The following is a 24,176-nucleotide window of genomic DNA, read 5'->3' on the forward strand; positions in this document are numbered from 1 at the left end:
CCACCATCAACAGACTAGGAATGACTGCATCACGGACATTGTGCGAGAGCCGGGGGACTATGATACCCCGGGGTACCGCCATAAGGTTAATTTGTGGACCTCCCGTCCAGTGTTGCACTGTGTTACGATGCGTTCTTGTACAACTGCAAATATTTTCTTGTGTTTATGCTGATCTCATGTTGCCCTTTACAGAGGCGCCACCTGGTTAAGTAGGGGTATTAAATTACAGTAACGCATTCACTTTAAAGAACCAAGTCAGGTTATGCTTGTCGCGCTCTTAATTACCAGCGTATCATTCTGAAAAAACGTGTAAAATGTATTGCTGCTCGTACAATGTGCGGCGATTTTAGTCAATTATATTTCTAATTTCAAACTGTTAAGAACAGCAAGGGGGCTTGGATATGAATTTAAGGGACGATTGCAAATGGTCATGAATCATGATGGACTGGCTTCCACGGGGCAAAATCAATCTGAGAGTACGTCCAACAAGGAGACTGACTAATGCTATTTGCTGGTGTGCATGTACTTGGTGGATTATCACATCGTGGGATTGTGAGGGATGGCAGTGGCTTTCAGGAGTTGTATCCAACAGTGGATTGACTAAGGTAGATAATAAGATTGCAATTTCGAATGTGCACACCGTTCCTTCCGATATTAGGAAGCCACTGGAGCGATGCAGTTTAAAATCTAAATTGAAAACGTATTTCTTTAGAACTGCTTTTTCTGTTTTGTTTGTTGTCCTTCCCCCACGCACCTCTGATTAGCAAGGTCGGGCTACGTACGGTGCGACAGAAATTCACCATGCGTACATAGGTAACTGTGCGACTCGCAGGCGTCGAGCCAAACTAAATGTCGCTCAAAAGCTCGGGCGAAAGAGGTGGTGGTGGCCTTTAAGCGTCTTTTAAAAGTCGGTGCAGATTGAACGCCGCTGCTGCCGAATGTGCAGCAGCAGCAGCAGCGGGACGATGACTGTGCACCAGACAACCGGGGGCTGCCCGGCAGTGACAGTCGTGGTCCTTGATGTAGGGAGGAGGAGGAAGAGGAGGTAGTGTGTCACGCTGCTGTGGAGAGGTCTACCATGAGCTGTAGTAGTGCAGGGTGACGGGGAGCGAGAGATACGGGCGGGCAACGGAGGGCACTGTAGAAGCGCGGTGGCACAGGCAGCAGGCGGTTTTGTAGCTGACCCTGCTGGGGATGGTGGGAATCCAGTGGAGGTAGTGAAGGGAATCGAGCCGAGGCTGATGGTTTTTCAATGATGATGATGATTTTCCAAGATGTTGTGTGTCATGTTCAATGGAGTGTCTGTGCGCAAGTGCATTTGCAACAACCCGAGCTCGATTCCCGCTCACGGTCAACACCAGTGGCGATTATCTGAACCGGTCCTGGGTCTCCCCTAGGTCGACTCGGCCTCAAATGAGTACCTGGTGCGGTGTGTAAGCATCGCCACTGGGGAGACAAAGGCGGTCGGGTGTGGTGTTGGCCACCCCCACCCCCTCGTGTGCCCGTGCCGGCTTTCATAGGTGCTAGTCGCTAGCAGCACTTGCCCCAACGGTCTGTTGAAGGCTATACGGGGGATCTTTGTCTTTGTCGAGCTATTTCGGGAAGTGTCCTGTGTGTGTGTGTCCACCTCGACGACAGGGACCTGCATGACGGGTCAAGTAACCGGATAAGTCGGAGGCGCTCATTAGCTGCTCAATCGCAACGCAGACGCACGGCAAAATACCGGCGCTGTCAGCAGATCCCAATCGGAGTACATTTGGCAGTGACGGTAAAAAAGAAACCCACACGTTAAGCCACGCTCCACACGTGCCCGAGTGGCCAACTGCGGCTTCCCTTCAGCTGACCGTCTCGACAAAGAACGAGATGGGAATTAAATGGTTAAGATAACGCGACTTTGAAAAATTTTTACGTTCGGTGCGATGCAACGGCGTTGTGTAAGAATCTGGTGGCAGGATGTCGAGTTTTGAATTCACGAACCCACAGGTGCGAGCGTTGTTCAAGGTTTCCTCGTTCCAACGTTGCCAGAGGCTTAAAAGTTGCGCACAATCAGTGAGATTGTGCGTCACCCCGCGCGCATGACCGTGCGATTACAACGGTCACGTTCCCGCACTGTAACGTTCACGAGCCAAGGTTCCATGCGACTTTACAATGAATCTAATCATTCAATTGGGCAGTGATAAAATCTGTATGGGAAGGAGGCAAATATTAAGATTCTCATTGGGCAGAGCCCTATTAAGTACAGTACACAGCCATCTACTGTGTTTTAATAAGATGTCCATTAAAGTCAAGGTGGTTGAGACGTTTCCTGTCCAAGTATTATGCAATAATATAACGTACAACGTTTGTCAGGCCAAAAAAATATACCCCCCCCCCCTCTCTAGCACCTGATTAGTGCGGCTAAGATGCTTGCAGTATCGTATTCTGGTCACCTTGATGTTAGTCGGCCTCGCTGAGATACGAATCAGCAGTGAAGTTTTTATTTCGTAAATTGTCGTATATTATGGTCAACTTATTTTGCATCGTACGTAGGCAACCGTGCTAATCGGAGATATTGGTGGGAGGAATTGAAATATGTGTGGCCCTAAGTGACGCGGTTGTGGGTAACGTCTGGGTAACGACCGCCTCCAAAACGCGTGGCCGGTTTGGAAGAGTAGGCCAAATCGCGTCGAAAGGGGCTCTCTTCCAGCCAGCAGTGGCACGAGCAAGCAATTGCAAGCCTGTGCCTTCGCCTTCTTTTTTAAACCTTACGTAAGTGGCAAACCCCTATTGTGCAAAGCGTATTGTAAAAGAACTGTAAGTCAAATATATACCAACGCTGTGTAAATCCCAGATGAGGTTCGAGCCAGACTCCCAGGTGTGCCCCCTCGTATCTGTGGTTACACAACCCACCCAACACATTCGGACCAAGTCTCTCTGAGGGCAGGCAGGCAGGGGGGGGGGTGGGGAATTTTGTGGAAGCCCTAAATACAGTAATCGTAAAAATTACAGCTGACGAGCACCTAACGAGCAGGCCCAATTGCCCTGCGCGTAATCGTGCTCCTATTCGCGGTGAGAATACTTGCTGTGCTGTAAAGTCAACGCAGAGAAGCCAATTATCGGGCACTCTTGCTCTTAAACCAACTGACCTATATCCTCCGCTTCGGTGAGAATGGCAGAATTGTTACACACCGCCCGTCATCACTTCTGCATCCACCGACGTCAAGGGGAAAGCGAACATGTGGCGGGCAAGACAACACCGCGGATGATTTACACCTATTTTGTCACATTCACAATGAACGGAACCCACTGCACGCCCAGCCCTTATCACCCCCCCTCCCCCTACTTTTCCGCAACAAATCATTGGAGTCCAGCGACGTTTGCTCTACCGACGGAGCACGCGTTTTTTTTCTTTCTGCCCTATACAATTTGAACAGATGTTAACTACTTCGCCTGGTATACAGGAGGTCGTGGGTTCAATCGCGAGCCTGACACCACCTGTATATTTGAAGTTCGCATGATCGCTCTCTCCCCGTGTTCACGTGGACTTTGCTACTGCTCCGGGTCCTCCGGGTTTTCCCTCCGCATTTAGAAAACACGCGATTAGCGTATTTGGCTCCTTAGAAATTTCCACTCGATACGCCACTTTGTTGAGCTATCAATTGTGGCGAGGTCGCTTCTACTGTAAGGTAAGGAAGGCTCGGTGGGCCTTACCTGGTAAAATAAAAAAACATGTTTTAGTTTAGCCGCGTTAAGGTGACAAGTCGCCCCAAAGCAGCGACGCGATGCGCCTTCAGAGTTCTTAATGAGCCTCGATCCTCACTCGCACCACGGATATGACTTGGCTGTGGTTCCACGGGCTGAGGAGCCTGAAGGAGGCTGACGATTCGCCCAAGGGGATTCGCTGTCCCGAAATCCCAATGCGGGATTTATTGACTTTGTGGGACTTTCCCTGAATAAATATTAAATGTTAAATATGTGTGCGCATGCTGCACATGGCGTGTGGAGGCTCTCATTCAGCAGGGGATTGAGAAAATACATGGCTGCACCCAGATTAATTTGGTGTGGTTTCCGGGGTACATTTATTTAAAATATTTATTGAGGCGCAAACGACCACAACGCGGTTTCGGGAGTGCCGTAGAGTATTGCAAAACAACCTTCGATAAAAGTCACTAAAACGCACATATACGTAAGAAATTACAGTGCAATGTATAAATGACAGGCACATTGTATCTTTTAACAAAAATTGCTCAACAATGGCAATGAAGACACCTTCTATAAAAGAACCACACTTCCTTTTTCACAACGAGTTAAAACGTCTTACGAAATGAGAACGTTTTTAGTTTATTTCTACAAAGGGAGAGGCTCGGAGGTCAAGCGGAGTTCTAGGGGCAGCAGAGCGTTCCGCATCCGAGAAGCGAAAAGCCCCAAGCTCCAAATCGTTTTTTATGTTTGAAACGTGGCCAACAGAGAGACACTGCGTGACAAAGACCTCAAGGCTGCAGTTTCTCAATCAAATCGCGAGGCCGTTGCAGATAGCGGTGCGCGCATTGTGAATTAAGCACCAATTTAAATTGTGCGTGGATCTTCATTGAGCATGACATCAAACCGTATCTGGTAAGGGTGGAGTATTTTTTAAAAACGCACCGTTGAGGAAGGGCAATGGGAGAAACGACTTCAATGATCCGTTTCCAAGTTATTGCTCAAGAATCTTGAGTTGTGCGGTTTGTGGCGGCTAAATGAAGGCGGTGGGGGGAGGGGGAGGGTCGTTGAAGGAGGAAACTTGAGCCAAGGAAGAGCTCCCTTTTTAGAACTCGGGCTGTGAGATTGATCGTTTAAAGCTCTGACCAAAGAGCATTCTTGGTTTGTTATTTGCATCATTGTGCTCTCATTGTTGTTGAAGAACGTGCGAGGTTTTTTTCCCCACTCCTCGGATGTGTGGGTGGAGGGAGCAAGTTAAAGGAGGAACCCCCACCCATCTCACTCTCTCCACACCTCCCCCCGTCCACCTATGCCCACTAAACCCCCCTCTTTGCTTGCGACATCGACACGGCCGCTCTCCACACAGGGGAGAGGAGGGCCCAGGCTTCTTCACACCAGCAGTGTGACTCTACCCACCCGCCGACCCCACTTAAATACTCCCGTGAAACACTCTCTCTTCTCCCATCATAATACATATCTACTCGTTGGCCTGTGGCCGCATCTGCGACCACTAAAGGTTTGCTGCCTGCTGCACGTATTTGACTCTATTCTTTATTACCTTAAGGCAATAGGGAAGTTAAACCTCCTTTTTAGGCCCTGCCTCCTACATGCCCGCCGATTATTCATTAGGCCCCACCCCTTATTAGTCCCCATTGTCTCTCCCTCTTTCGGCACCTTTCCTTTTTAGGTCCTGCCCCTTCTTATTTAGGCCCCACCTCTTGCTGCTTAGGCTCCGCCCTCCCCCCAGACACACGGTTGGAATTATTTTGGTAGTGGAGGTGAGGGAGAATGTGCTGCACAGGAGTCGTAGTTCAGAATCCGAATATTTATTCGCACTGGAGGAATCCAAATAGCCAGTAGTTGTGGATGGGGACAGCAGGGATAGGGTTGGGGTGGCTTAACAACGTGCAGCATCTCTCGTGGAACAGAAATATTATAATTTATCTTTTATCTCTATTTGTCCACAATCTCCTAATTCTTCTCATCTCACTACACCACCACCTACTTTTTGTTCAGTCAGTTCAGATGCATCGCGAGCATTGTCAACAAAAACACAGCAACAGCTGAACGTATATGCAAAGAGGCATGGGGAGATGCATGCTTGGAATGACACTGAGAGGTGGGAAGAGGAACACGTGAGTTAAGCAACTTATGCAAATTAGTGACATTGTGTTGGCTGTTCTGAAAAGTAAGCGGGCTTGGCTCGAGAGTGTAGCTGGACAGATGTATTGCCGGCCAGTGGTTGAGATTTATGATGGAAATGCAGTGAAAGGACCGAACATGCCTGAGAAAATGTCCACAGTGGAGATTTAGCGATGAATTCGTAGTATGTGTAAAGTCACGTAGAAGGGAAATAATAAAATAATAAAAATAAAACACAATAAAATAGTGAGAATTATTTTGTTATGTTTTATTTGTATTATTTTATTATTTCCCTTCTACGTGACTTTACCGAAAGAACCAAGAAGATGAATCCCTGCAGTCACGAAAGCTTTAAATCGAAATCCTAGTATGTGCTCAATGGATTTTTGCACGACAGGACCATGGGATGGCGACTGCTTGAGTGGGGGGGGGGAGGTATTTGTCTAGCAGCGGAGAGATCACGGTGGTGATGATTATGGTGATGAAAGAAGAGCTCAAATAATGCGTGATTTTAAAATGTAATAATTGTGGGTTCTTCACGGGTACATTCTGTACTCCCCATGGACATGGAAAGAATATTCACCGAGGACTTGGCCAATACTGCCAACCACGACCAGTCTCTAAAGACATCTCAGGCTCCAGTGTGTTCTGAATCGAATATTGTCATTGCCACCAAACTATACCCTGACAAGCAAGTCAGATGATTACAGTGATTGATGGTTATGTCAGTTTAACACGTAGGCTTTCGCGACCAATATTATTCATAATCAACGTTTTTGGGTTAGATCGCATTATTTATAAATGTGTCGTAACCCTCCACCATCCGACACGGCCAATCAGCAAAAAAGTGTCAAGTTGACAAAAGACAAAATAGTTCACTGCTTTAGCCCACTGGTGTGTTGAAGCGTGAAACCACAACATTTATAATTTTTGAGTACGATGATGCTGGATGCAATTACCAGCGAAACGTCGTACTCAAAAAATATAAATGTTGTGGTTTCACGCTTCAACACACCGGTGGGCTAAAGCAGTGAACTATTTGTCTTTTGTCAACGTGACACTTTTTTGCTGATTGGCCGTGTCGGGTGGTGGAGAGTTACGACACATTTATAAATAACGCGATCTAACCCAAAAACGTTGATAATGAATGATGGTTATGTATTTATATCACTCCGGTTGATGTAAACGTTTCGCCCCCGACTCAGAAATTCGGTTAATTTCCACAACTCAGGCTCGTGGTCTGTTGAAATAATTAATTAATTAATATGCCTTGCGTAGTTTGCCTAAATGTTCCATCATTTCACGTGACTTTCGCAAATAATATTTAATAGATCCTCGCACGCGTTATTCACCGCATGTATTTCGAGCCCGAGAATGGATATTACTCGCTAAATAAGTCTGCCGTCGCATGCCTACTTGTCGGCTTGACCGACACGGATGTATTCCATTTAAAACGTAGGAGGCTTTCGCGACCAATATCATCCATAATACAGGTGTTTTTGTTTGTTAGATCGCGTAAATAAATAAATGTGTCGTTATAACCCACCACCAACCGACAAGTGAACACAAATCTGGCTGTGGCCTGATGAAGCTGGTTGTAATTACTGGCGAAACGTCGTACTCGGATTGTAAATGTTGTGGCTTGGCTCTCCAACACACCGATGTGCTGTACTAGTGACGAATTGGCACGTTCTGTTTTACGTGACAAACCTTACTAATTGGCTGTGTTGGGTGATGGCGAGTTTAACGACATATATTTACGCGATCTAACCCAAAACAAAAGCTGTATTATGGACGGATGTAGTTATTCGTTTGCGGTCGGGTATAACGCACTCTGTAATCCGCCAGTCTGCGTAGCCCTTGGGGTCAAATGGGTCATTACCATCTGGCAGGTGTTTGTTTTATACACACACTACACCATGGCGTGGCGTATGCAGCGTGGGATGTGTGCGCAAGGGGGTAGAGCGGAACGATCTCGCGGTGTGTGCGACCACGCTTTGAACCCGCCAAACGGAGTTCGAGTCCCAGCAACAGCCCACGTGACATCCTGGGACCCACTCTTTCGTTCGCCACGCTGCTCTGCGCAGCGTGGTGAAGTTGGACAAACGGCGGCTATCGCTGACGCGGCTCGGCGGAAAGGGGCCGTCACCCGGCTGTGGATTGACGAAGGAACCGGAATGTTTCTTGGCACGAAGCTCCTTTTGACTTTTTCAAATTAACGCTCGCATGCGAGAAGCATTCAGGGTCGTGTAAACCGACGCTCGGGAATTGCACCCCACACAACAGACGTGCGGTGCTGGAAACTGGAACGCACCGGAGAGCGGCTTAAGGCACCGCAGCAGTCTTTGTGTTGCACGTCAGCCCACGAGCGTTGCCGCTTTACTGCGGGAAAGAAAAGGAACGGGGAAGCCCAGCGAACGCTGTCACGCACAAGCGTTTCGCGAGCGTTTGTCCACACCTCGGCGCGCGGAGATAAAAGCGGCACCTGTTCTCACGTAAGAACGAAGGGGGTGGCCCGGTGGTGGTGGTGGTGGTGGTGGTGGTGCCGGCCTGCTGGGGGGGGGGCGGGGGGGGTCCTAAGCAGTGTCATTACATTGGGGTCGGGGGGGGGGCGGTGGCCACCCACCCTTTCAGTTGATATACTGGCTGACTCCTGAGATGACTGAAGCGAGAAAGACAAGAGATGTGGACGTCGCTCGGTGGGGCAAATGTGAGCAGAAAGATAAGACGTGCAAGGAGATGGGCGAAGGGCGATACAGACGAGATAGAAGTGGAGCGAAATGAGAGAGGTTTGTGCAAGACACAGATTGTAGCAAGATGAGGGAAGAGCTGCAGACAAGATGATGTGGAATTGCAATCACTCGGGCAAGGTTTTTTACAGAAGATGGGCACTCGTAACAAGAAACCGGGACATATCGGCCTTTCTTTATTTAACCCGTGAGATGTTTCTATAACAGCAACGAGATCACATTCATCACTAGTATCGCATAATGTTTTGCCACTGTTGCAAAAGGCTTAGGTCAGTGGCTCTGTTGTTCAGAAGTCGAAGACACTCTCACGATGAGATTTCTGGAATCCGAATCCAGGATACCAGTCGTGATTAAACTGCGTTCGCTGAGCTGCACCGGCCATATTCCTGGGATCCGAATCCAGGAATCCGCTCGTAATTAAACTGCGTTCTCGGGTGTCGCGTGTGCCGATTTGTCCTCAACCTGGCCGCAAATGACCTCAAAAAAAAAACAGATCGCATTGCATTCGGGTTCACACTTCTTCATTGGGCTCAACTCGCATTGAATTTCTTGTGAGAGTAGAAAAACAAACAACCCATCGCGTTTAATGTCGCGTGAAAAAAACATTGCCTTCTGCGGCGGAGTGGGTGGAAATGTGCCGCCGCCCGCCCCCCTCGTGTGTACCAAACATCGCCTGAAGTTATTTTCAGACAGCAGTTCTACGATATCTCCTTCCGCAGACCTTTCTCTGACGTGGGTTAAGGCCCCGCTGCCCCCGTCCGCCCGCCCGTCCTTCCAGTTCCGTGAAAGTCAGAATGGGCTCGTTGTCTCCTGAAATGACGACGCCTTTGGGCGCAATTGGGGTTTAAAATTGGTGGGACGAGACAAACGGGGCCGCTGTGCAGCCCCCCCCTCCTGGCCCACCCCGGGCTCGTGACCAGGGCTTTCCATGTTCGCGGCCGCCCTGTGGGTGGTTGTGTTGCGTTCGGGGTATGCGAACAGCCCCTCACACACATCCTCAATGGGAATTCGGTCGGACTTTGTTGACCCCTATCTTATGTGTTGCCATTGTGAATCTGCGCCGTTTTAGAAAGAGCATGCTTTTAATAAAAAAAAAAATCTATTCGTTGATACAGTGAAGGCTCTGTTGTCCAAGACCCCATGATCAAAGTCTCCGCGCAAATTCTCCAAACCCCCTTAATCGTTGCTGCAGAAAATCGCGTCGTCTGCGGACGGATTCTTTCTACTTTTCTTTATCTGCAGAATTGGAGGAACCATCCGGAAGTGACAACATTACTTGCATTCGCATCTATGAACGTATAATTCGCCCAGCAGCCTTGATGTGGAAGTGCTAAATTCATCCTCGGTTTAACACGTAGGCTTTCGCGACCAATATTATTCATAATCAACGTTTTTGGGTTTAGATCGCGTTATTTATAAATGTGTCGTAACCCTCCAATTGCCCGATGATGCTGGATGCAATTACCAGCGAAACGTCGTGCTACTCAAAAATTGTAAATGTTGTGGTTTCACGCTTCAACACACCGGTGGGCTAAAGCAGTGAACTATTTGTCTTTTGTCAACGAGACATTTTTTTACTGATTGGCCGTGTCGGGTGGTGGAGGGTTACGACACATTTATAAATAACGCGATCTAAACCCAAAAACGTTGATTATGAATAAATTCATCCTGTTATCCGTGTCTTTGTGTGGATAACATTTGTAATCAAATCTATCCTATTATCTGCTTGCTTACGCTGATACCTATGTGGATACCAGGAGTAATTTTCACGGAAACAAAGATCCGCCAATACACGAGTATCCACCACATTGCGGATGAGAAGAGTTTAACTGTGCCGGTGCCACAGAGCCGCGCGACGTCGTGTTTGTAACCTTGGATGTCTGTCGATTAGCCTCAACTCTCAGTGTGTGAAGGTACAGAAGTATTTACATGAGCGTGTGGATGGTGAGTGTATTGGGTTGACGTGTGTGTGTGTGTGGATGGTGAGTGTAGTGGGTTGACGTGTGCGTGTGTGTGTATGTCGGTGTCGCCCCGCAGTTACGACGCTGCTGTCGGACGGCGTGAGCCCGGACTCGTGCAACGAGGAGGGCCTCACCGCGCTGCACCAGGTGCCCAAGGGGGCCGCGACCCACGACCTGCGCCACTCGCGCGGATAAATAATATAGCGCACCCTGGAGATAGACACACACACACATCCTGTCGTAGTACGTCCTGTAAAAACAATTGAAAAGGTCACAGCGGGGTGTCACTCGTCACTTCTTTACACAGCCCTGAGCCAGTGGTGGAAATTCCACGTTCCCATGGGTGGGTGAGGTTTTTTTTTTGCTTGACAACTGCTATTGACTCCCCCCCCCCCCCCCCAAAAAAAAAAATTGGCACTCGGTCGGTTGAATCGATAGAAACGAGTTGCCCCCCTGACCAGAAATTGAATTCTCGCAAATCTTCTCATCGAGGGCAGTGCACTCTCGACCGCTGTCGCCACCCACCCAGCCACGGGTGAGTTTATAACGCCGCGTGCAAAAGAACGCGTTGTGAAAGATGGAGCACGCCGTGGGGGCGTGGGAATTTGTACCTTTCGATGCGTGTTGTGGAAGAGAGGCCCCAACCTTGAAGACGGGGCATTTGAAACAAAACCGGCCACTAAACGCCTCCTTGTGTCTGCCGCGACAGCCTTAAGAGATGCTTGCTAACAACAACACTAGGCCCCAACAGTCTACTCAACTGAAGTGGGTTGCCTCGTCTGTGTGTACGCTGCTAATCTATGTATTAGCGGTCGTTGGGATAAGTGTGGGAACAGTCCGTTCATTGATCCATGCTCACTGGCACGCGCCTAATTCCCGCTTGCCTGTCGTCCAAAATCAACCTCCCAATGTGAGTAACGTTGGCAGGATTTGATGCGCGAACCGAGCGAGCGCTTCGCTCGTCATCGCAGACGCACTCGCGTCCTCAATTCGTAAGCATGGCCATGAACTCCACTGGTTCCATAATATTGCAGTTGCATTTTTCAATAGATGTCACCTGTATTCACACCCACGTGGGGAACAACAAAATATAAACAGCTCATCGCTCTTCTGACGTGCAAGGGTGTTTATCTGGACAACGACATTCAAAATTAATACTTGGGGTCGTGGCTATGACCACATCAACAAGAATCTGCCTGATTTCTTCAGGTCTCGGAAGCTAAGCAGCCTGGAGCCTGGACAGTTTGTCTTGTGCCTTGTCTTGTGGTTGTTGTTGTTTGACTTGCAACCCACTGGGATTTTTGCACACAGTGTTGGTGTACGGTGCTTTTTCTGCAATATTTTGCTGTCTTTTCTTGGATTTTCTGTTTGCACATAGTCACTTTAAGATGTTTTCTTGTTCATGTTTTTCCTTTTTTGTTTGTTTCACCCGATTCAAGAGCTGAATGGCTCACAGGGCTATACCTAATAAATGAACTTGAAAATAACTAATAAATGAACTTGAACAGTGTTTGGATTGGGCGACCGCTGAGCTTGAAGCTCGTGTAATACGCTGCCGTGGGGCTACGTTGTAGGCGACAAGAGGGCAGTATGGCAAAAGCATTTGCTGTACTGTACTGTGCTTCCACGTCTATGTGCCCTGCATTAAACCGCCCCTGTGCGCTGTGGTGTGCCCGTGCGTGTGCTGTGTGTGCGGTGGCGCCACGCAGGCGTGCCTGTGGGGCTGGGAGGACCTGGCCGGCTTGCTGCTGAGCCGCGGCGCTTCGGTAAACGCTCGCGACTCGGGGCTGTGGACGCCGCTGCACGCCGCGTGCGCGCAGGGGTTCACCGAGGTCGTGCGACTACTTGTGCCACGGTGAGCCGTGCCGGGAGGTGTGCGCGGTTTGAACAGTTTCTTTAGAATTGTCCCGTGAGCTGAGAAGCTCTTGAATCGGGTTTCATCAACAAAAAAAAACTGTCAAATTAAAAAGACAACGTTTGCAAGGGTTGTGGGAGGGCCACGAGAGAGATGGGAGCGGAGATGTGTGGGAGAGAGACGGGTGGGGAGGGGAGATCGCAGAGGGGAGATGCAGAGGGGAGACAGGAGAGGAGGGGGGGGGAGATGTGCGGTAGAGGATAGGGAGAGGGGGAGAGTTGTACCGAGGGGTTCGGGTCAGGAGCGCGTTGCCACGGTTTGGAAATTGGGCATTTCCTGCAAGCGAATGGTCCCCGCTGGTTATTAGTGAGATTACAGAGAGTGTTCGTGAGGCTCACCCGCCGTACTTTGTCACGGACAAGAGGAGTTCTACAACTGCTGGCCATTGGCTCAGTAGCGAGCCTGCTGTTAGTGCGCTATTGCGTGTTTAAAAGGCTTTCGCCGTCGGAATTATCAGCATCTGTTGCCTTGCCGAAGAAAGACAAACGCCGACTTAAAAATACCGTGATTTTCCCAAACCTTTTTTGGTTGTCTCCGAGCCATATCTGCAAATATTGAGGGTGTCTAGATGCCCATGGCAGCTGTAGTTTCCCTGCTCCGGGTACAGGGGCTCATCACATGATCATCAAGCCCTGTTCACGCTCGACTTCCGTCATGTAATTTGATAACGATGTGTACTTTTGTACCTGTAAACAGTCCTTGGCATGGCTTGGATAATTTTACAGTAAAAATGGTTGCCAGGAGTGATCAGAAGCTTGTTTCCAGGCACAGAAGTGATTTAGAAAATCATCAACACGGTAATGTTTCTGCTTGGTACATGTACCATCCTTTTTGTTCATCCACTGCTGGATTAGGGCCTTCCCATGGCGCGCAGGTAATGGGGTTTATTTAATTATACTTTACGACGCTGGTCAGTGTGGGTTGGTAGAAGCGGGGAGCATAGAAGCACAGTACAACAATGGTGTTGCTGACTTGCCCTCCGCTGACCGCCCATGAGGCACATGCCCCCTGCGGCAGCTCTCTGAGCTTTGATGATGTAGATCGCGACAACCCCAATCAGCCGATTTGGAAAGAAAAAAGTATGGTGTTTTTTTACGTAGAGCGAGTAAGACCTAACGGAGAATGGCTTCACAACGACATTAGAGGTTGGTGCCAGAAGCATGTGGCACTACTTGGGAGCATATTGGCACAAGACAGAGGAAAGTGGGGAAAAAGTACAAAATGTGCAGCAGACACCTACGGCTCTGTGTCCACGGATCGTGATGATGATAATAGAGACGAACGGAGGGTGTGTTTATTTATTATCATTTATTTGCTTACGGCTTTGCGCGCCGCGTGTCTCTCGCCGTGCCATCAGGGGCGCGGACCTCCTGGCGCTCAGCGAGGACGGGGAGACTCCGTTCGACGTGTGCGACGACCACGAGACGATCGCCTACCTGGAGGGCGAGATGCGGCACCGAGGTGAGAGACGGCCGCCCCTCACCTCATCTCCTCCGGACGCCCCCACTCCCCGCTTGCAAAGACGATGGGTACCCCCCCCCCCCCCCGTCATTGTTCTGTTCGCCCCATTTTTATCAGCGTGCCGCTAATTCGACCGAGGCCTTACCGAGCGAGGCCTTGCGACCTCCACAGCGGGCGTGTTGTAGCTAAGTTCGCTAAGTTGTCCGTTGCAGCGTGGTGAGAAAATGCACCGGCCTTTTTTTGGACGAAGACGCACCACTCGGCAAACCTAAGCGCTTTGCAAGCCGCCTGCTTTTTTTGCAAGTGGAGTTTTTGTTGTTCTTTTTTGTTCATTCGCTGACCAAAAGGCCAAACATTCTTAGTGGCCTGCAACAAAGAGCCCTATTGAAGGTGCAACAGATAAGATAGAGCACGTTTTTCTTGGATCGAGCAAAGCTTTTACGAGAACTTTCTGATAAGAGGATGGTTGGGAGGGCATTCCAAAGTCGAGCAGTACCGGGGAAAGAAGCAGCAAGAGGTGTGTGTGTGTGTGATGGTGGGTGAGCGGTGCGAGTAGGTGAGTTGTTGGGTGAGTGGGTAGTCGGGTGAGTTTATTTGCTGCGGCCTGCGGGGTTGGTGGTTGAACGCAGCGTGGATGAGACGAAACAGTCTCTTGTTAGCATGGGTGGAAGAATCAATGAGTAAAGTTCACGGGCACAGTAACCATGGTAGCAGAGATATTATTGATGGAAGAGTAGATGTTCTGTTTGCCGCATTATCGGTAGCTGTGTGGAAACTATGCACTGCTTATGAGCCACTTGTCTGTTTATATATTCGTACAATAGTTACCCTATATCCATTTAACGTTTCTGTAATCGTGCTAGGATCCTTCTCAACATCAATCTGCCCGAGCGAACTTTTTGCACTGCGGGGAAACTTATTTGACGTCGATTTAAATCTTCGCAATGTTTTCGAATTCTTACTGCGACAGCTGTTTTTTTCTTTCGGAACCGATTCCTATTCGCTTTGTGCCCGTCCTTTATTTGTATTTGATTTTGTTTTGCTTTCGTCGTTTGGGTGACCCCGAGTTCACTCTTTGTAAATGAGACTCGTCCCTGTGCTTGTCTCCTCGCACCTGGGCAAAACAAAACAAACTCGAGAACTTGAAGGCTGAAACACGAGGCTCCCATCGCTTCGAAACTGGCCACATCTTGCAAGCGGAGTTGTTCGCTTTGCCCTATTATAGGCAACACCGTTGAACTGATTCACCCGCTGATAAATAAATAATAAACACAATCCCTTCTGGAGCTTGAACGAAACTCAACAATGCGGCAGGGCTGGAAATATTTTACAACCGTGGCTGGTAATGGAACAGGCGCCTTATTAGGGATTACGTCTCGTGCTTTTGAATGCGACGCATTGTTTTTCCGCTTGTGGTTCACGTAATTGGCATCGAGTGCCTCGCGACACATGCATGAGTGTGCTTTGTGTTTCTTGGACGGTCACATTGAGACCTGTGATGGGGATTTGTTCATTCGTAAATTAACTTTTGACGATGGAGGTGTTTCACGATTGGTGAGGATTCCAATTGGTGAAGGTTTTGTATGCATTTAACAATTCACAATTCAACCCCCCCACCACTGTGATTCAATGCATTTGCTGCGGTTCAGGGTCACGATTAAATTCAAGAGTAAATTGTTGCAATTGTGGGAATCTCTAGTGGCTACAGGGTTTATGGCCAGAGGGTGTCGCACCTCCGATTAGCACGGTTGGCTATGTGTGGTGCGAAAGAAGTTCAACATCCATACGTACGTGAATCGGTCACGTACAGCATGTCCCCATCAACGTCAGTCGTGGTCTCTCCACAGCTGGATGAAGGCCCAAAAGAGCCGTCCCCATTCCTCACGATCACGTGATACAAATATCCACCTAGCTCCCGCAAACGAGCCGATGTCATCGCTCCGTCTCCTCGGTTGATGGCCTCTCCTTTGGGAACATAGGATCGAAGTGAATTGAAAATAATCAATTTGCAAGGGCACAATTCAATGTTTGTATCATAAGCATAATATTACTCGTCATAATAATTGTAAGCCTGGCAATTATATGGTCGTATTGTCTACGAACAGTAGAGTGAACCCAATGAAAAGCCCCATCATGATCATTAATGTTATAATTACTGTGATAAGCCAACGTTTCTCAAGAAAGGAAAATATTTCTGAAAGATAAGCCGATAATCATTTATAAAGCAGCGCCTGTTACTTATTTCCCGTTGTTAAGTATTTTTGGTCCATACTTAAAAACGTCTGCCAATAAAGCCCATGGATTTATATTTGTAGTTGGACAGTACGAGCTGGTTGCATTTAATTGGTTTATATATATACATAAAGGTTTCATTCATAACCAGGTAAAAGCTCACGTTATTTCTTTTTTATGTTTTTAAAATGTTTTCCCCAAGTTACTCCCATCAAGCTGTTATTGGCATCACGTCACAATACGATGAATCCATTCGGAAATCTCACAGAGCACCACTCACAGAATAATCTCAGAAAATCCATGGAGTGGAATTTTTCTCCGTTTAACTTTATGTGGCGTGCTTTCACACGCAGTCTGCTGCGAGATTGTAGCGAGATTGTCAAACCCAGATTTTTTTTTATTCTCAGAGTTTAGATTTAGCCAAAGTGAGTTTAAAGACCACGTTCAAATGTTAAACTAAAACTGAATAAACGCTTAAAATAATCTAGCACTGCTGAGACGATCCTGGGTTTGAAGCCAGGCCGCCGATGATTAATAGACCAGATTCACAACTGCAGTGAGCAGGTGGTCTCATCCTGGTCTCATCCTGGTCTCCAAAAGAAACGTAACAATAAATTATATATTTGTTCACATAATTTAGCTAACTTCCTGCTCTAAAAATTGTAAATTATAATATTGGTTTGACTGTCATGCGATGATCATCTTTATGGCAGGGTGTGTTGTCAGATCACTTGAAGAGATCTCGGCAGTAGCTCCGTGATGTAACATCCCAAGTGGCATTCTCTAGCATGGAGCCGTGTGAATTATTCATCTTGCGACACAACACACATTTCACTGGAACTGTTGAATTTAACTGCGGGAAACGAAACACATTTTATTTTCAAAAACCAGACCTGATCATTTGCGATATTTCGACGTGTTGAGCGTCGTTTAACAGTTTCACGTGGCCGTCGTACAATATACGACGACGGGCAAGGTGGTTTTGCTGCGGCTTAGGCGAGAACCCCCGCCGACTCTCCGCGTGTGCTTGCGTGACCTGCGCCCTGTGCGTAGGCCTCACCGAAGAGGTGGTGGAAGACGCCCGGAAAGCCACGGAGGACTCCTTCATCGGCGAGATGACGCAGAGCGTCGCCGACCTCAACGCGCCCGACGACCACGGCGTGGTGGTGGTAAAGCAGCCCGCACCGCAGCAGCCCTCGGCAGCAAAACACCACCGGCGGCGCGACGCGTCGCACGGATTTATTGCCCCCACACCGCGTGATCAGCTCGCAACGTGTACGGTAGAAGCCAGATCGCGGTGGCTTGCGAAGACTGGCGATGAGAAACGCTTCCTCTATGCCAGCGGTGGCCAGCCTGTAACAGACCATGGGCCGAAAAGTAGCGATGAGTTCTGCAAAGTGCCACGTGTGTATATATATATAAACAGTTTTTGGCACAGCACGGGAGACATTCATTATTCTCTGCTACGACTGTGATAGTGCGCCCTACGTGTTACGCCCCTTCGATAGAGCCGCGCGTGGGTGGATTAAAGAGTCGCATGCGGCTCGGGAGATGCCAGTTGGCCACCGTTGCTCCACGTGCTTTGTTGTAACCAGTGGGCAAGTGACGATTCGTTGACCCCGCGCGACTCGGTGAAGTGCCACAATTTGGTATTATTTTTATTCGTTTGTACCTATCAACGTGATTTTACCGAAAGACCGAAAGAATCGGGTAAAACCTATTATTATTTTTCATTACATTCCGACTAAATGGATATAAATACTATAATTACCACTATTATCAATTCGCCTGTTTTTCAAAGTGGCTGAAACCAATTCTATTGTTCTGGCTACAATAGCAAATTCTTTTTTTCATCAATCCAGAAAAGCCATGCTGGGTTTGGAATTGTTTTTCCACTTGTGTTCTGCTGCGGCATTTTTGGGCAATTTCTCATCGAATATTGGTGCACGTGTAAGCGGAGAAAACCCCACGATTTTTTAAGATAACGACCCATCACGACTCCCGATCTACGTTTGAAGTGAACCTCGCACCAACCCCTGCGGCACACCTGGGCGCATTCGTGCGAAACCCGCCCGGACGATCATCGCCTCCGCTAATAGCGGTGAATAATGATGCTGATCTGCACTGCCGTCAGCTGCAAGTGCAGACTTCTGACTTTGCTCAGCCGCACTCTTCTAACCCTCGCCGTCTGCCCCCACCCCTCACGCCCCCGGCACGCGCTCCCCCATCAGCTGCACATGGCGGTGGCGCACGGCTATGAACGTGCTGTGCGGGTGCTGCTGGAGGTCGGGGCACGCTCGGACGTACCGGACGCAGACGGATGGACGCCCCTGCACGCGGCTGCCTATTGGGGCCAGGTCAGGGCGCAACACCGAAAACAATGACACCAGCGCCAATAATAACGACAGTAACAACGCTAATTTATTTACGAATCCAGGAAAGGCCTCGCTGAGCAACGCAGACAACAACAACAACAACAACGGTGAAATTATATACCCAGGAAAACCTTGCTAATTGCTAGAAGTTTCGCCAATTCATTTTTAAATAAGTGTGTGCTGCATGTGCGGGGAAACGGAGGTGCCCAGAGAATACATCCACGGAGAGGGGCTGAACAGCTCAAAGGTGCGCAGACAGAATCTTGAGCCCACTTTTGCCGCACTGCCATGTCCCGGACGCCTCTCATCCTGGCAGGTGTTAGGAATTTTAACAAATCTGAGTGGCGCACCAAACCCTTGCCTCCACAAGCGCCGGACTTCTGGCGTGCGACACGATTCGTTTTGCGCAGCCTTGGCCATGACGCTTGGGTCGGGGTTAAAGAGTCCTCCTGCCTAGGAGGTTTGTCCGATTCCCTTGTTCGGTGTTTTTTCACGCGAGAGAGGAACCCGCGTGGCCACAGAAGAAATCCGCGAGTGCGAGGAAAGAAGCCTCAAATCGCGAATAATAATAATGATGCCGTCCGTGGGAGCTGCTCAAATGGGGGGGGGGGGGGGGGAATTTGCTCGGAGCCCCGATGTCATTATCGCAATTTGGATGTAATTGCAGAAAAATGTTCTCAGAATCAAATTAGAACGAGAAGAAATGTTCCAAAGAGCAAAATTACAATTAGCAGAGAATAACATTCTGTGTAATGATGTCACGTGTATGTACATATGCAGCCCCGTGTCGGCCAACTGCTACACGAATCAAGAGTCTCCCCCACACCTGACGGGTTGTGGGGGGCTGTTTGACCGCGGTGACCATGCGGGGGGGTCAGCGCGGTTGGGTGATGGGAGACGGTGGGGTGGTGGCGGAGGTTGTGGGGTGTGGGTGGGAGGGGTCAGTGGTGGGGGGGGGGGGGGTGCGAGCCGTGGTCGGGAATCGAATTTGGGGTCGTCAGATTCACAGCGCAGCACGCCCACCGCTGTGCCCCCCACCGATCCACCCCAGTGACATCCGCGTTCACCTCCGCCAAGGGGGTCGACAACGAGCGTCTACGTTCGCTTAAGAAAGTTGTTGACTGTCGGGGTCCCTAGTCGCGCAGCTCTTGCCTCCCGTGTGCATCTGGGTGCCTGTGCGTCACGAGCACGGTGGTTGCCTCCCGTTTCACCAGCGCAGCGCAGACCCGTTCCAGTCGGCTGTGTTCTTGACCCATTGTGGCTATTTTGGAAGTGTTTAAAGCGCCTTGTTACGAGCCCAAACGCGCTGCCTTGCCCGCATGCCTTCACGTCAACCCCCTCTCGTGCGGCCGTTAATCTCTCATTATTGTGCCCAGTTGACAAAAAATTACACTCCTCTCAAAGCATGCCACGTGCTGGTTTAGTTGTTTTCAACACCATTGCACATTTAATATTTCTATCTATATATATAAAAAACCCTTTTTTCGTGGGACATACGCAGGCCAGATGCATTTAGACAGTGTCCTTTTAGCGTTGAGGGGGCGTGTTTTATCTTGAGTATATAGTTTTGATCCATTTATAGATACCCCACTGATTTCCAATGGATCCTCTTTGGAAATCACACCGGCTATGTGGTTCAAAGTGTGACAGCAGTGTAAAACCACGTAATGAATTCAGATTGGTGGGGAGCCGTGTAGAGGCTTTGCCATAAAATGTTGAGTTCCCTATCATGTCTGTCTCTTCATTTAGTGGGGTAACCATACAATCGATTACCCTCTATGTATTGACTTATTTACATCGTCATGTTATCCTTGAACTATACTGGGTACAGGACTTTTAATGTGTCTCCCAGTCGCTCCTTCAGGGCACTTGAATTCATTATCTCGTAGTCAGAGCTCATTCTGACCTCAGAAAACAGGAGTCTGTGGTATCGATCGTAACCTGCATAACAAGCTGGGGGGATCTTTCATCTCGCTGATTAAAGATTATCATCAAAGTTGATGACGGCATCATCATCACCGCTAGAGGGCAGTGCACGTGGCAGAGGGCATAGACTTCTGAGGTCGAATATCACTCGTATGCAATGCGTCAACTTAATGAGATTGACAGTGACCGGGTGATGGAGGGTTAACCCGATTGAGGCTTCAGTTCACTCATAAAATAATAATAAAAATTATATATAAAAATAAAATTTATTTTATTATTTCTCTTCTACGCGACTTTACCGAAAGAACCAAGAATATGAATCCCTGCAGTCACGAAAGCTTTACATCAAAATACAAACGATGGTAGTTTAGTTGATTTTTTTTAAATCACCCTATCGACAGGCCAGGCTCCTGCTACCTTGTGACTTGCTACAGTGCTCACTATTGGTTGCCTGCTCTGGGGAAGACCTATTCAGCACAGCGCTCGAGTTGTTGGCGGGGGGGGGGGGGCGTGCGTCAGAATGTTCCGCTCGGTGTAATCGAGCGAAACCGTCATCGGCGAACCTGTCAAGTCGTGACGCAACCGACAGCAGCTCGGTCCACGGGTCTGCTGCCCGGGTTCACGTGTGGCCGTGTAACCGCCAGCAGGAACGTCCTCGCCGAGCCAAAGTTCAACGGAGTTTTGGTGGTGGTGGTGGTGATGGATCTTTATACATACATCAAACATTTTATCTTTCAGGAAAACATCGCAGAAATCCTGGTGGCGTACGGGGCGCGGCTCGACACGGCGAATAAGCACGGGCAGACGCCTGTCGGTGAGTTGCTCGAAGAACTCCGGTGACGCGAGCGGCCGACCGCGTGGACCGGGAAAACAGTCGCATCGTGGCCACTGGAGGCCCCAGATGTTGTGGCCGTGATGATGCCACTTCTACGAGGGAGAGGAGGGAGAGAAAAAAACTCCCGTCGTTCGTCAATGATGCTGTCGCCGTAAAAAGTATAGAGGAGGCAACGTTTTTGGCAACGGACCTTCTTCATAGCACGTAGAGAGGCATTTTGGGTAGAGATAGAGCGGAGTGTATGGATGCATGTTGAGATTATTTTCCACCGTACGTATCCAACCGTGCTAATCGGAGGTGCGGAGGAAAGACAACAAACTAAACACAAAAAAGCAGTTCTAATGAAATGAGTTTTCAATCTAGATTTAAAAGTGCATAGCTCCATTGGCTTCCTAATATTGGAAGAGCGTTCCAGACGGCCGCAGAAGCGCATCTGAAAGCGCGCGATGCGTCGCGTTGCACCAATTGATAATCAATGCCGACATTCAGTCTGCTTGCACTGAACCGTGCATGTGGGAATCATCTGTGTTTTTAGTTTATACTACGTATATTGCAAGTTATAAGCTCCTGTTATATTTAGGTTCACGGAGTGAATGCAACTGGCACAAATGAGATATTAAGCATTAAAAGCAACGGTAAATCGGAGTTTTTGCGGAGGACGAACACGCGCAAAGACAATGGGAGCAACACTCAAATTCGTCACACGTGTAATTTATTCCCAAAAACCTGCTTGCTGTAATGCCACCCAATCATCTTAAGGGATGGCAGCCAAAGCATCGGTACATTCTATACATTCCTTCCCCTGACGTTTGACGTGGAATCGGGCGGCCGGCTTCGCGCGCTGCGTTGGGCAAACACTCGTGTGTGTCGTTAAACATTGCGGCATGTGACAAGCGCTGAGCACACACGACGCTGCTCAGAGGCGGCGGGCGGTGGCCGTGCCGGGCTGAGTCACCTTCAGCCACGGAGGGCCGGACGGCGAGGATTGAACTTTTTTTTACGGCTGCGCAGGTTTAACGCGTTCAAACGGACGGGGCCAGGAACTTGCTTTCAACCTCGCCGTGATCGACGGCACAAACGCACGGACGCTTCGTTGCAAAATCCCTCTTTCACAAGGCCGGCAAAATTTGAAACACGCCCTGGTAACGCCTTTCACCTGTTGGGGTGTGTAATTGACAGCAGCCTTCTTGGCAGCGACCAGCAGCCATCCACGACATTTGGTCTATCCACTGGTGGGTTGAGGGGGCCCTCCCCCGCGTCGTGAGGATCGCCCGGGTTATTCGACCGTCCTACGCCACGCTGGCCGACGCGGGTTGATGAAGGCAGAGTACAACAGTGGATTTTGCCGCAACTGACCTCTCCTCTGCCAACATCGAAGCCCCACAAGAGGTTGCAATGCCAGTTGTGTGCGTAGTGGCCACCCCCGTCCAAGCACTACCCAGGCTCAAACCTGCTTAGCTTCCGAGATTTGAGGGGTCTGTTGTTCGAGGGAGACCTCTGTCAGAATAATTGCTGTCCAATCATCGTAATAGTATAATTACAGGAGTGAAACAACGCAGTAAAATTAAATACATCATGAAAAACATGAACATTAAAGAGGTACAAGGTCAAACTTAATTGCAATACAAGAACGAGTATTAGATTAAAATGGTGCAAGGAATTAATAAAAAATATTAGACTGACAGAAAAGCAGTGCTTTTAAAGGGGCAGTAAAGCAACGAGAGTTACCTGGCGGGCAATGTTTGTGGAATTGGAGTGTTATCCCCTCACTTGATGGGGTATTTTTCTCTGACGCTTCCAGTTTGATGGGCACGAAACATTACGCAAGAAAAGAAACCAGCGGCCATATATCTTGGAACAGGACTCTCCTGGTCAGGCAAGGCCTCTCAGAGGTCTCCAGAGGCTTGAGGCTGGGAGGGCCCAGGGCGGTTGCCAAATGGGACCCCCTAATTAATTAGCGACAAAAAGAAAATGGCCTCCTTGGGGGAACCTCTTTTGTGTGAGGCCCGTGCGAAAATTGCCCCTTTTTCCTACACCATAATTGAGCAAACTTGGATAAGTCTTGTAGACTAAGGGATAGTTTTTCCCCTTAAGGAAATTGGCCACAGGATATGATGGGAGATCAAAAGTGACTACATGAGACCGCTGAGTATCGTGGGAAGCCACATAATGCCATGATAGGCCACCGGACGTCATCACTAACTGTGGCAGGCCGCTGCAGGTGACAGGAGATTGTGGGAGGTCACAATGTTTGGAGACTTTGGGAAGTGACAGGAAGGCACGGGGAGAGGCTCTTGAGAGGCCGTAGGAAAGAGTGGCAAGTCACAGCAGGTCACGACGGGAGATTGGGAGGTCACGGGAGAGGCCACTAGAGCCTGTGGAAGGCCGGTGGTTACAGGAAACGGCAGTGGCCACTGGAGGCCACGCGGAGACCGCAGGAGGTTACGGCAAGCCACGCAAGGCCTTCAAGGTGGGAGCCCGTGCCTCTGTTCGTTCACAAGCGGGAGCTGATGTTTTCACGCCCCCCCCCCCCCCCGCAGAGCTGTGCGAGGACGTGGAGATGCGCGCGCGACTCGCGCGGCTCAAGGAGCGCGCCGAGCGGGGGCTGCTGGACGTGCGCAACCGCCGGGGGTTCCTGCCGCTCCACCGTAGCAGCCTGCGCGGCAGCAAGAGGTTGTGTGCTTCCCTACTCCAGTCCTTCACTCGCTCATTCCCCTCGCCTTGCGTGACACCGAGAGGTTGATGCTTCCCTAGCCCATTACTTCACTCATTCATTCACTCACTCATTCCTTTTGTCTTGCATGCTACCAAGAGGTTGAAGTTTCCCCAGTCCATTCCTTCACTCATTCATTCAATCACTCATTCCCTTTGTCTTTCATGCCACCGAGAGGCTGGCGCTTC

The 24,176-nt window shown here is 49.3% G+C and overlaps 1 protein-coding gene across 2 annotated transcripts in view; it reads left to right on the top strand.

The window, feature by feature from the left end:
• The window catches only part of LOC144941975 (uncharacterized), a 40,795-nt gene that overhangs the window by 13,619 nt on the left and 3,000 nt on the right, over positions 1–24,176 (top strand). For both annotated transcript variants that reach the window (XM_078868552.1, XM_078868553.1), the window contains exons 3-9: positions 10,608–10,678; positions 12,241–12,386; positions 13,804–13,907; positions 17,193–17,308; positions 18,371–18,496; positions 21,179–21,254; positions 23,816–23,948. In XM_078868552.1, coding sequence (XP_078724678.1) covers positions 10,608–10,678; positions 12,241–12,386; positions 13,804–13,907; positions 17,193–17,308; positions 18,371–18,496; positions 21,179–21,254; positions 23,816–23,948 — 772 coding nt within the window. The remainder of the gene's footprint in view (positions 1–10,607; positions 10,679–12,240; positions 12,387–13,803; positions 13,908–17,192; positions 17,309–18,370; positions 18,497–21,178; positions 21,255–23,815; positions 23,949–24,176) is intronic.

The sequence above is a fragment of the Lampetra fluviatilis genome, chromosome 26, assembly GCF_964198595.1.
Source record: "Lampetra fluviatilis chromosome 26, kcLamFluv1.1, whole genome shotgun sequence".
NCBI classification, from domain to species: Eukaryota; Metazoa; Chordata; class Hyperoartia; order Petromyzontiformes; family Petromyzontidae; genus Lampetra; species Lampetra fluviatilis.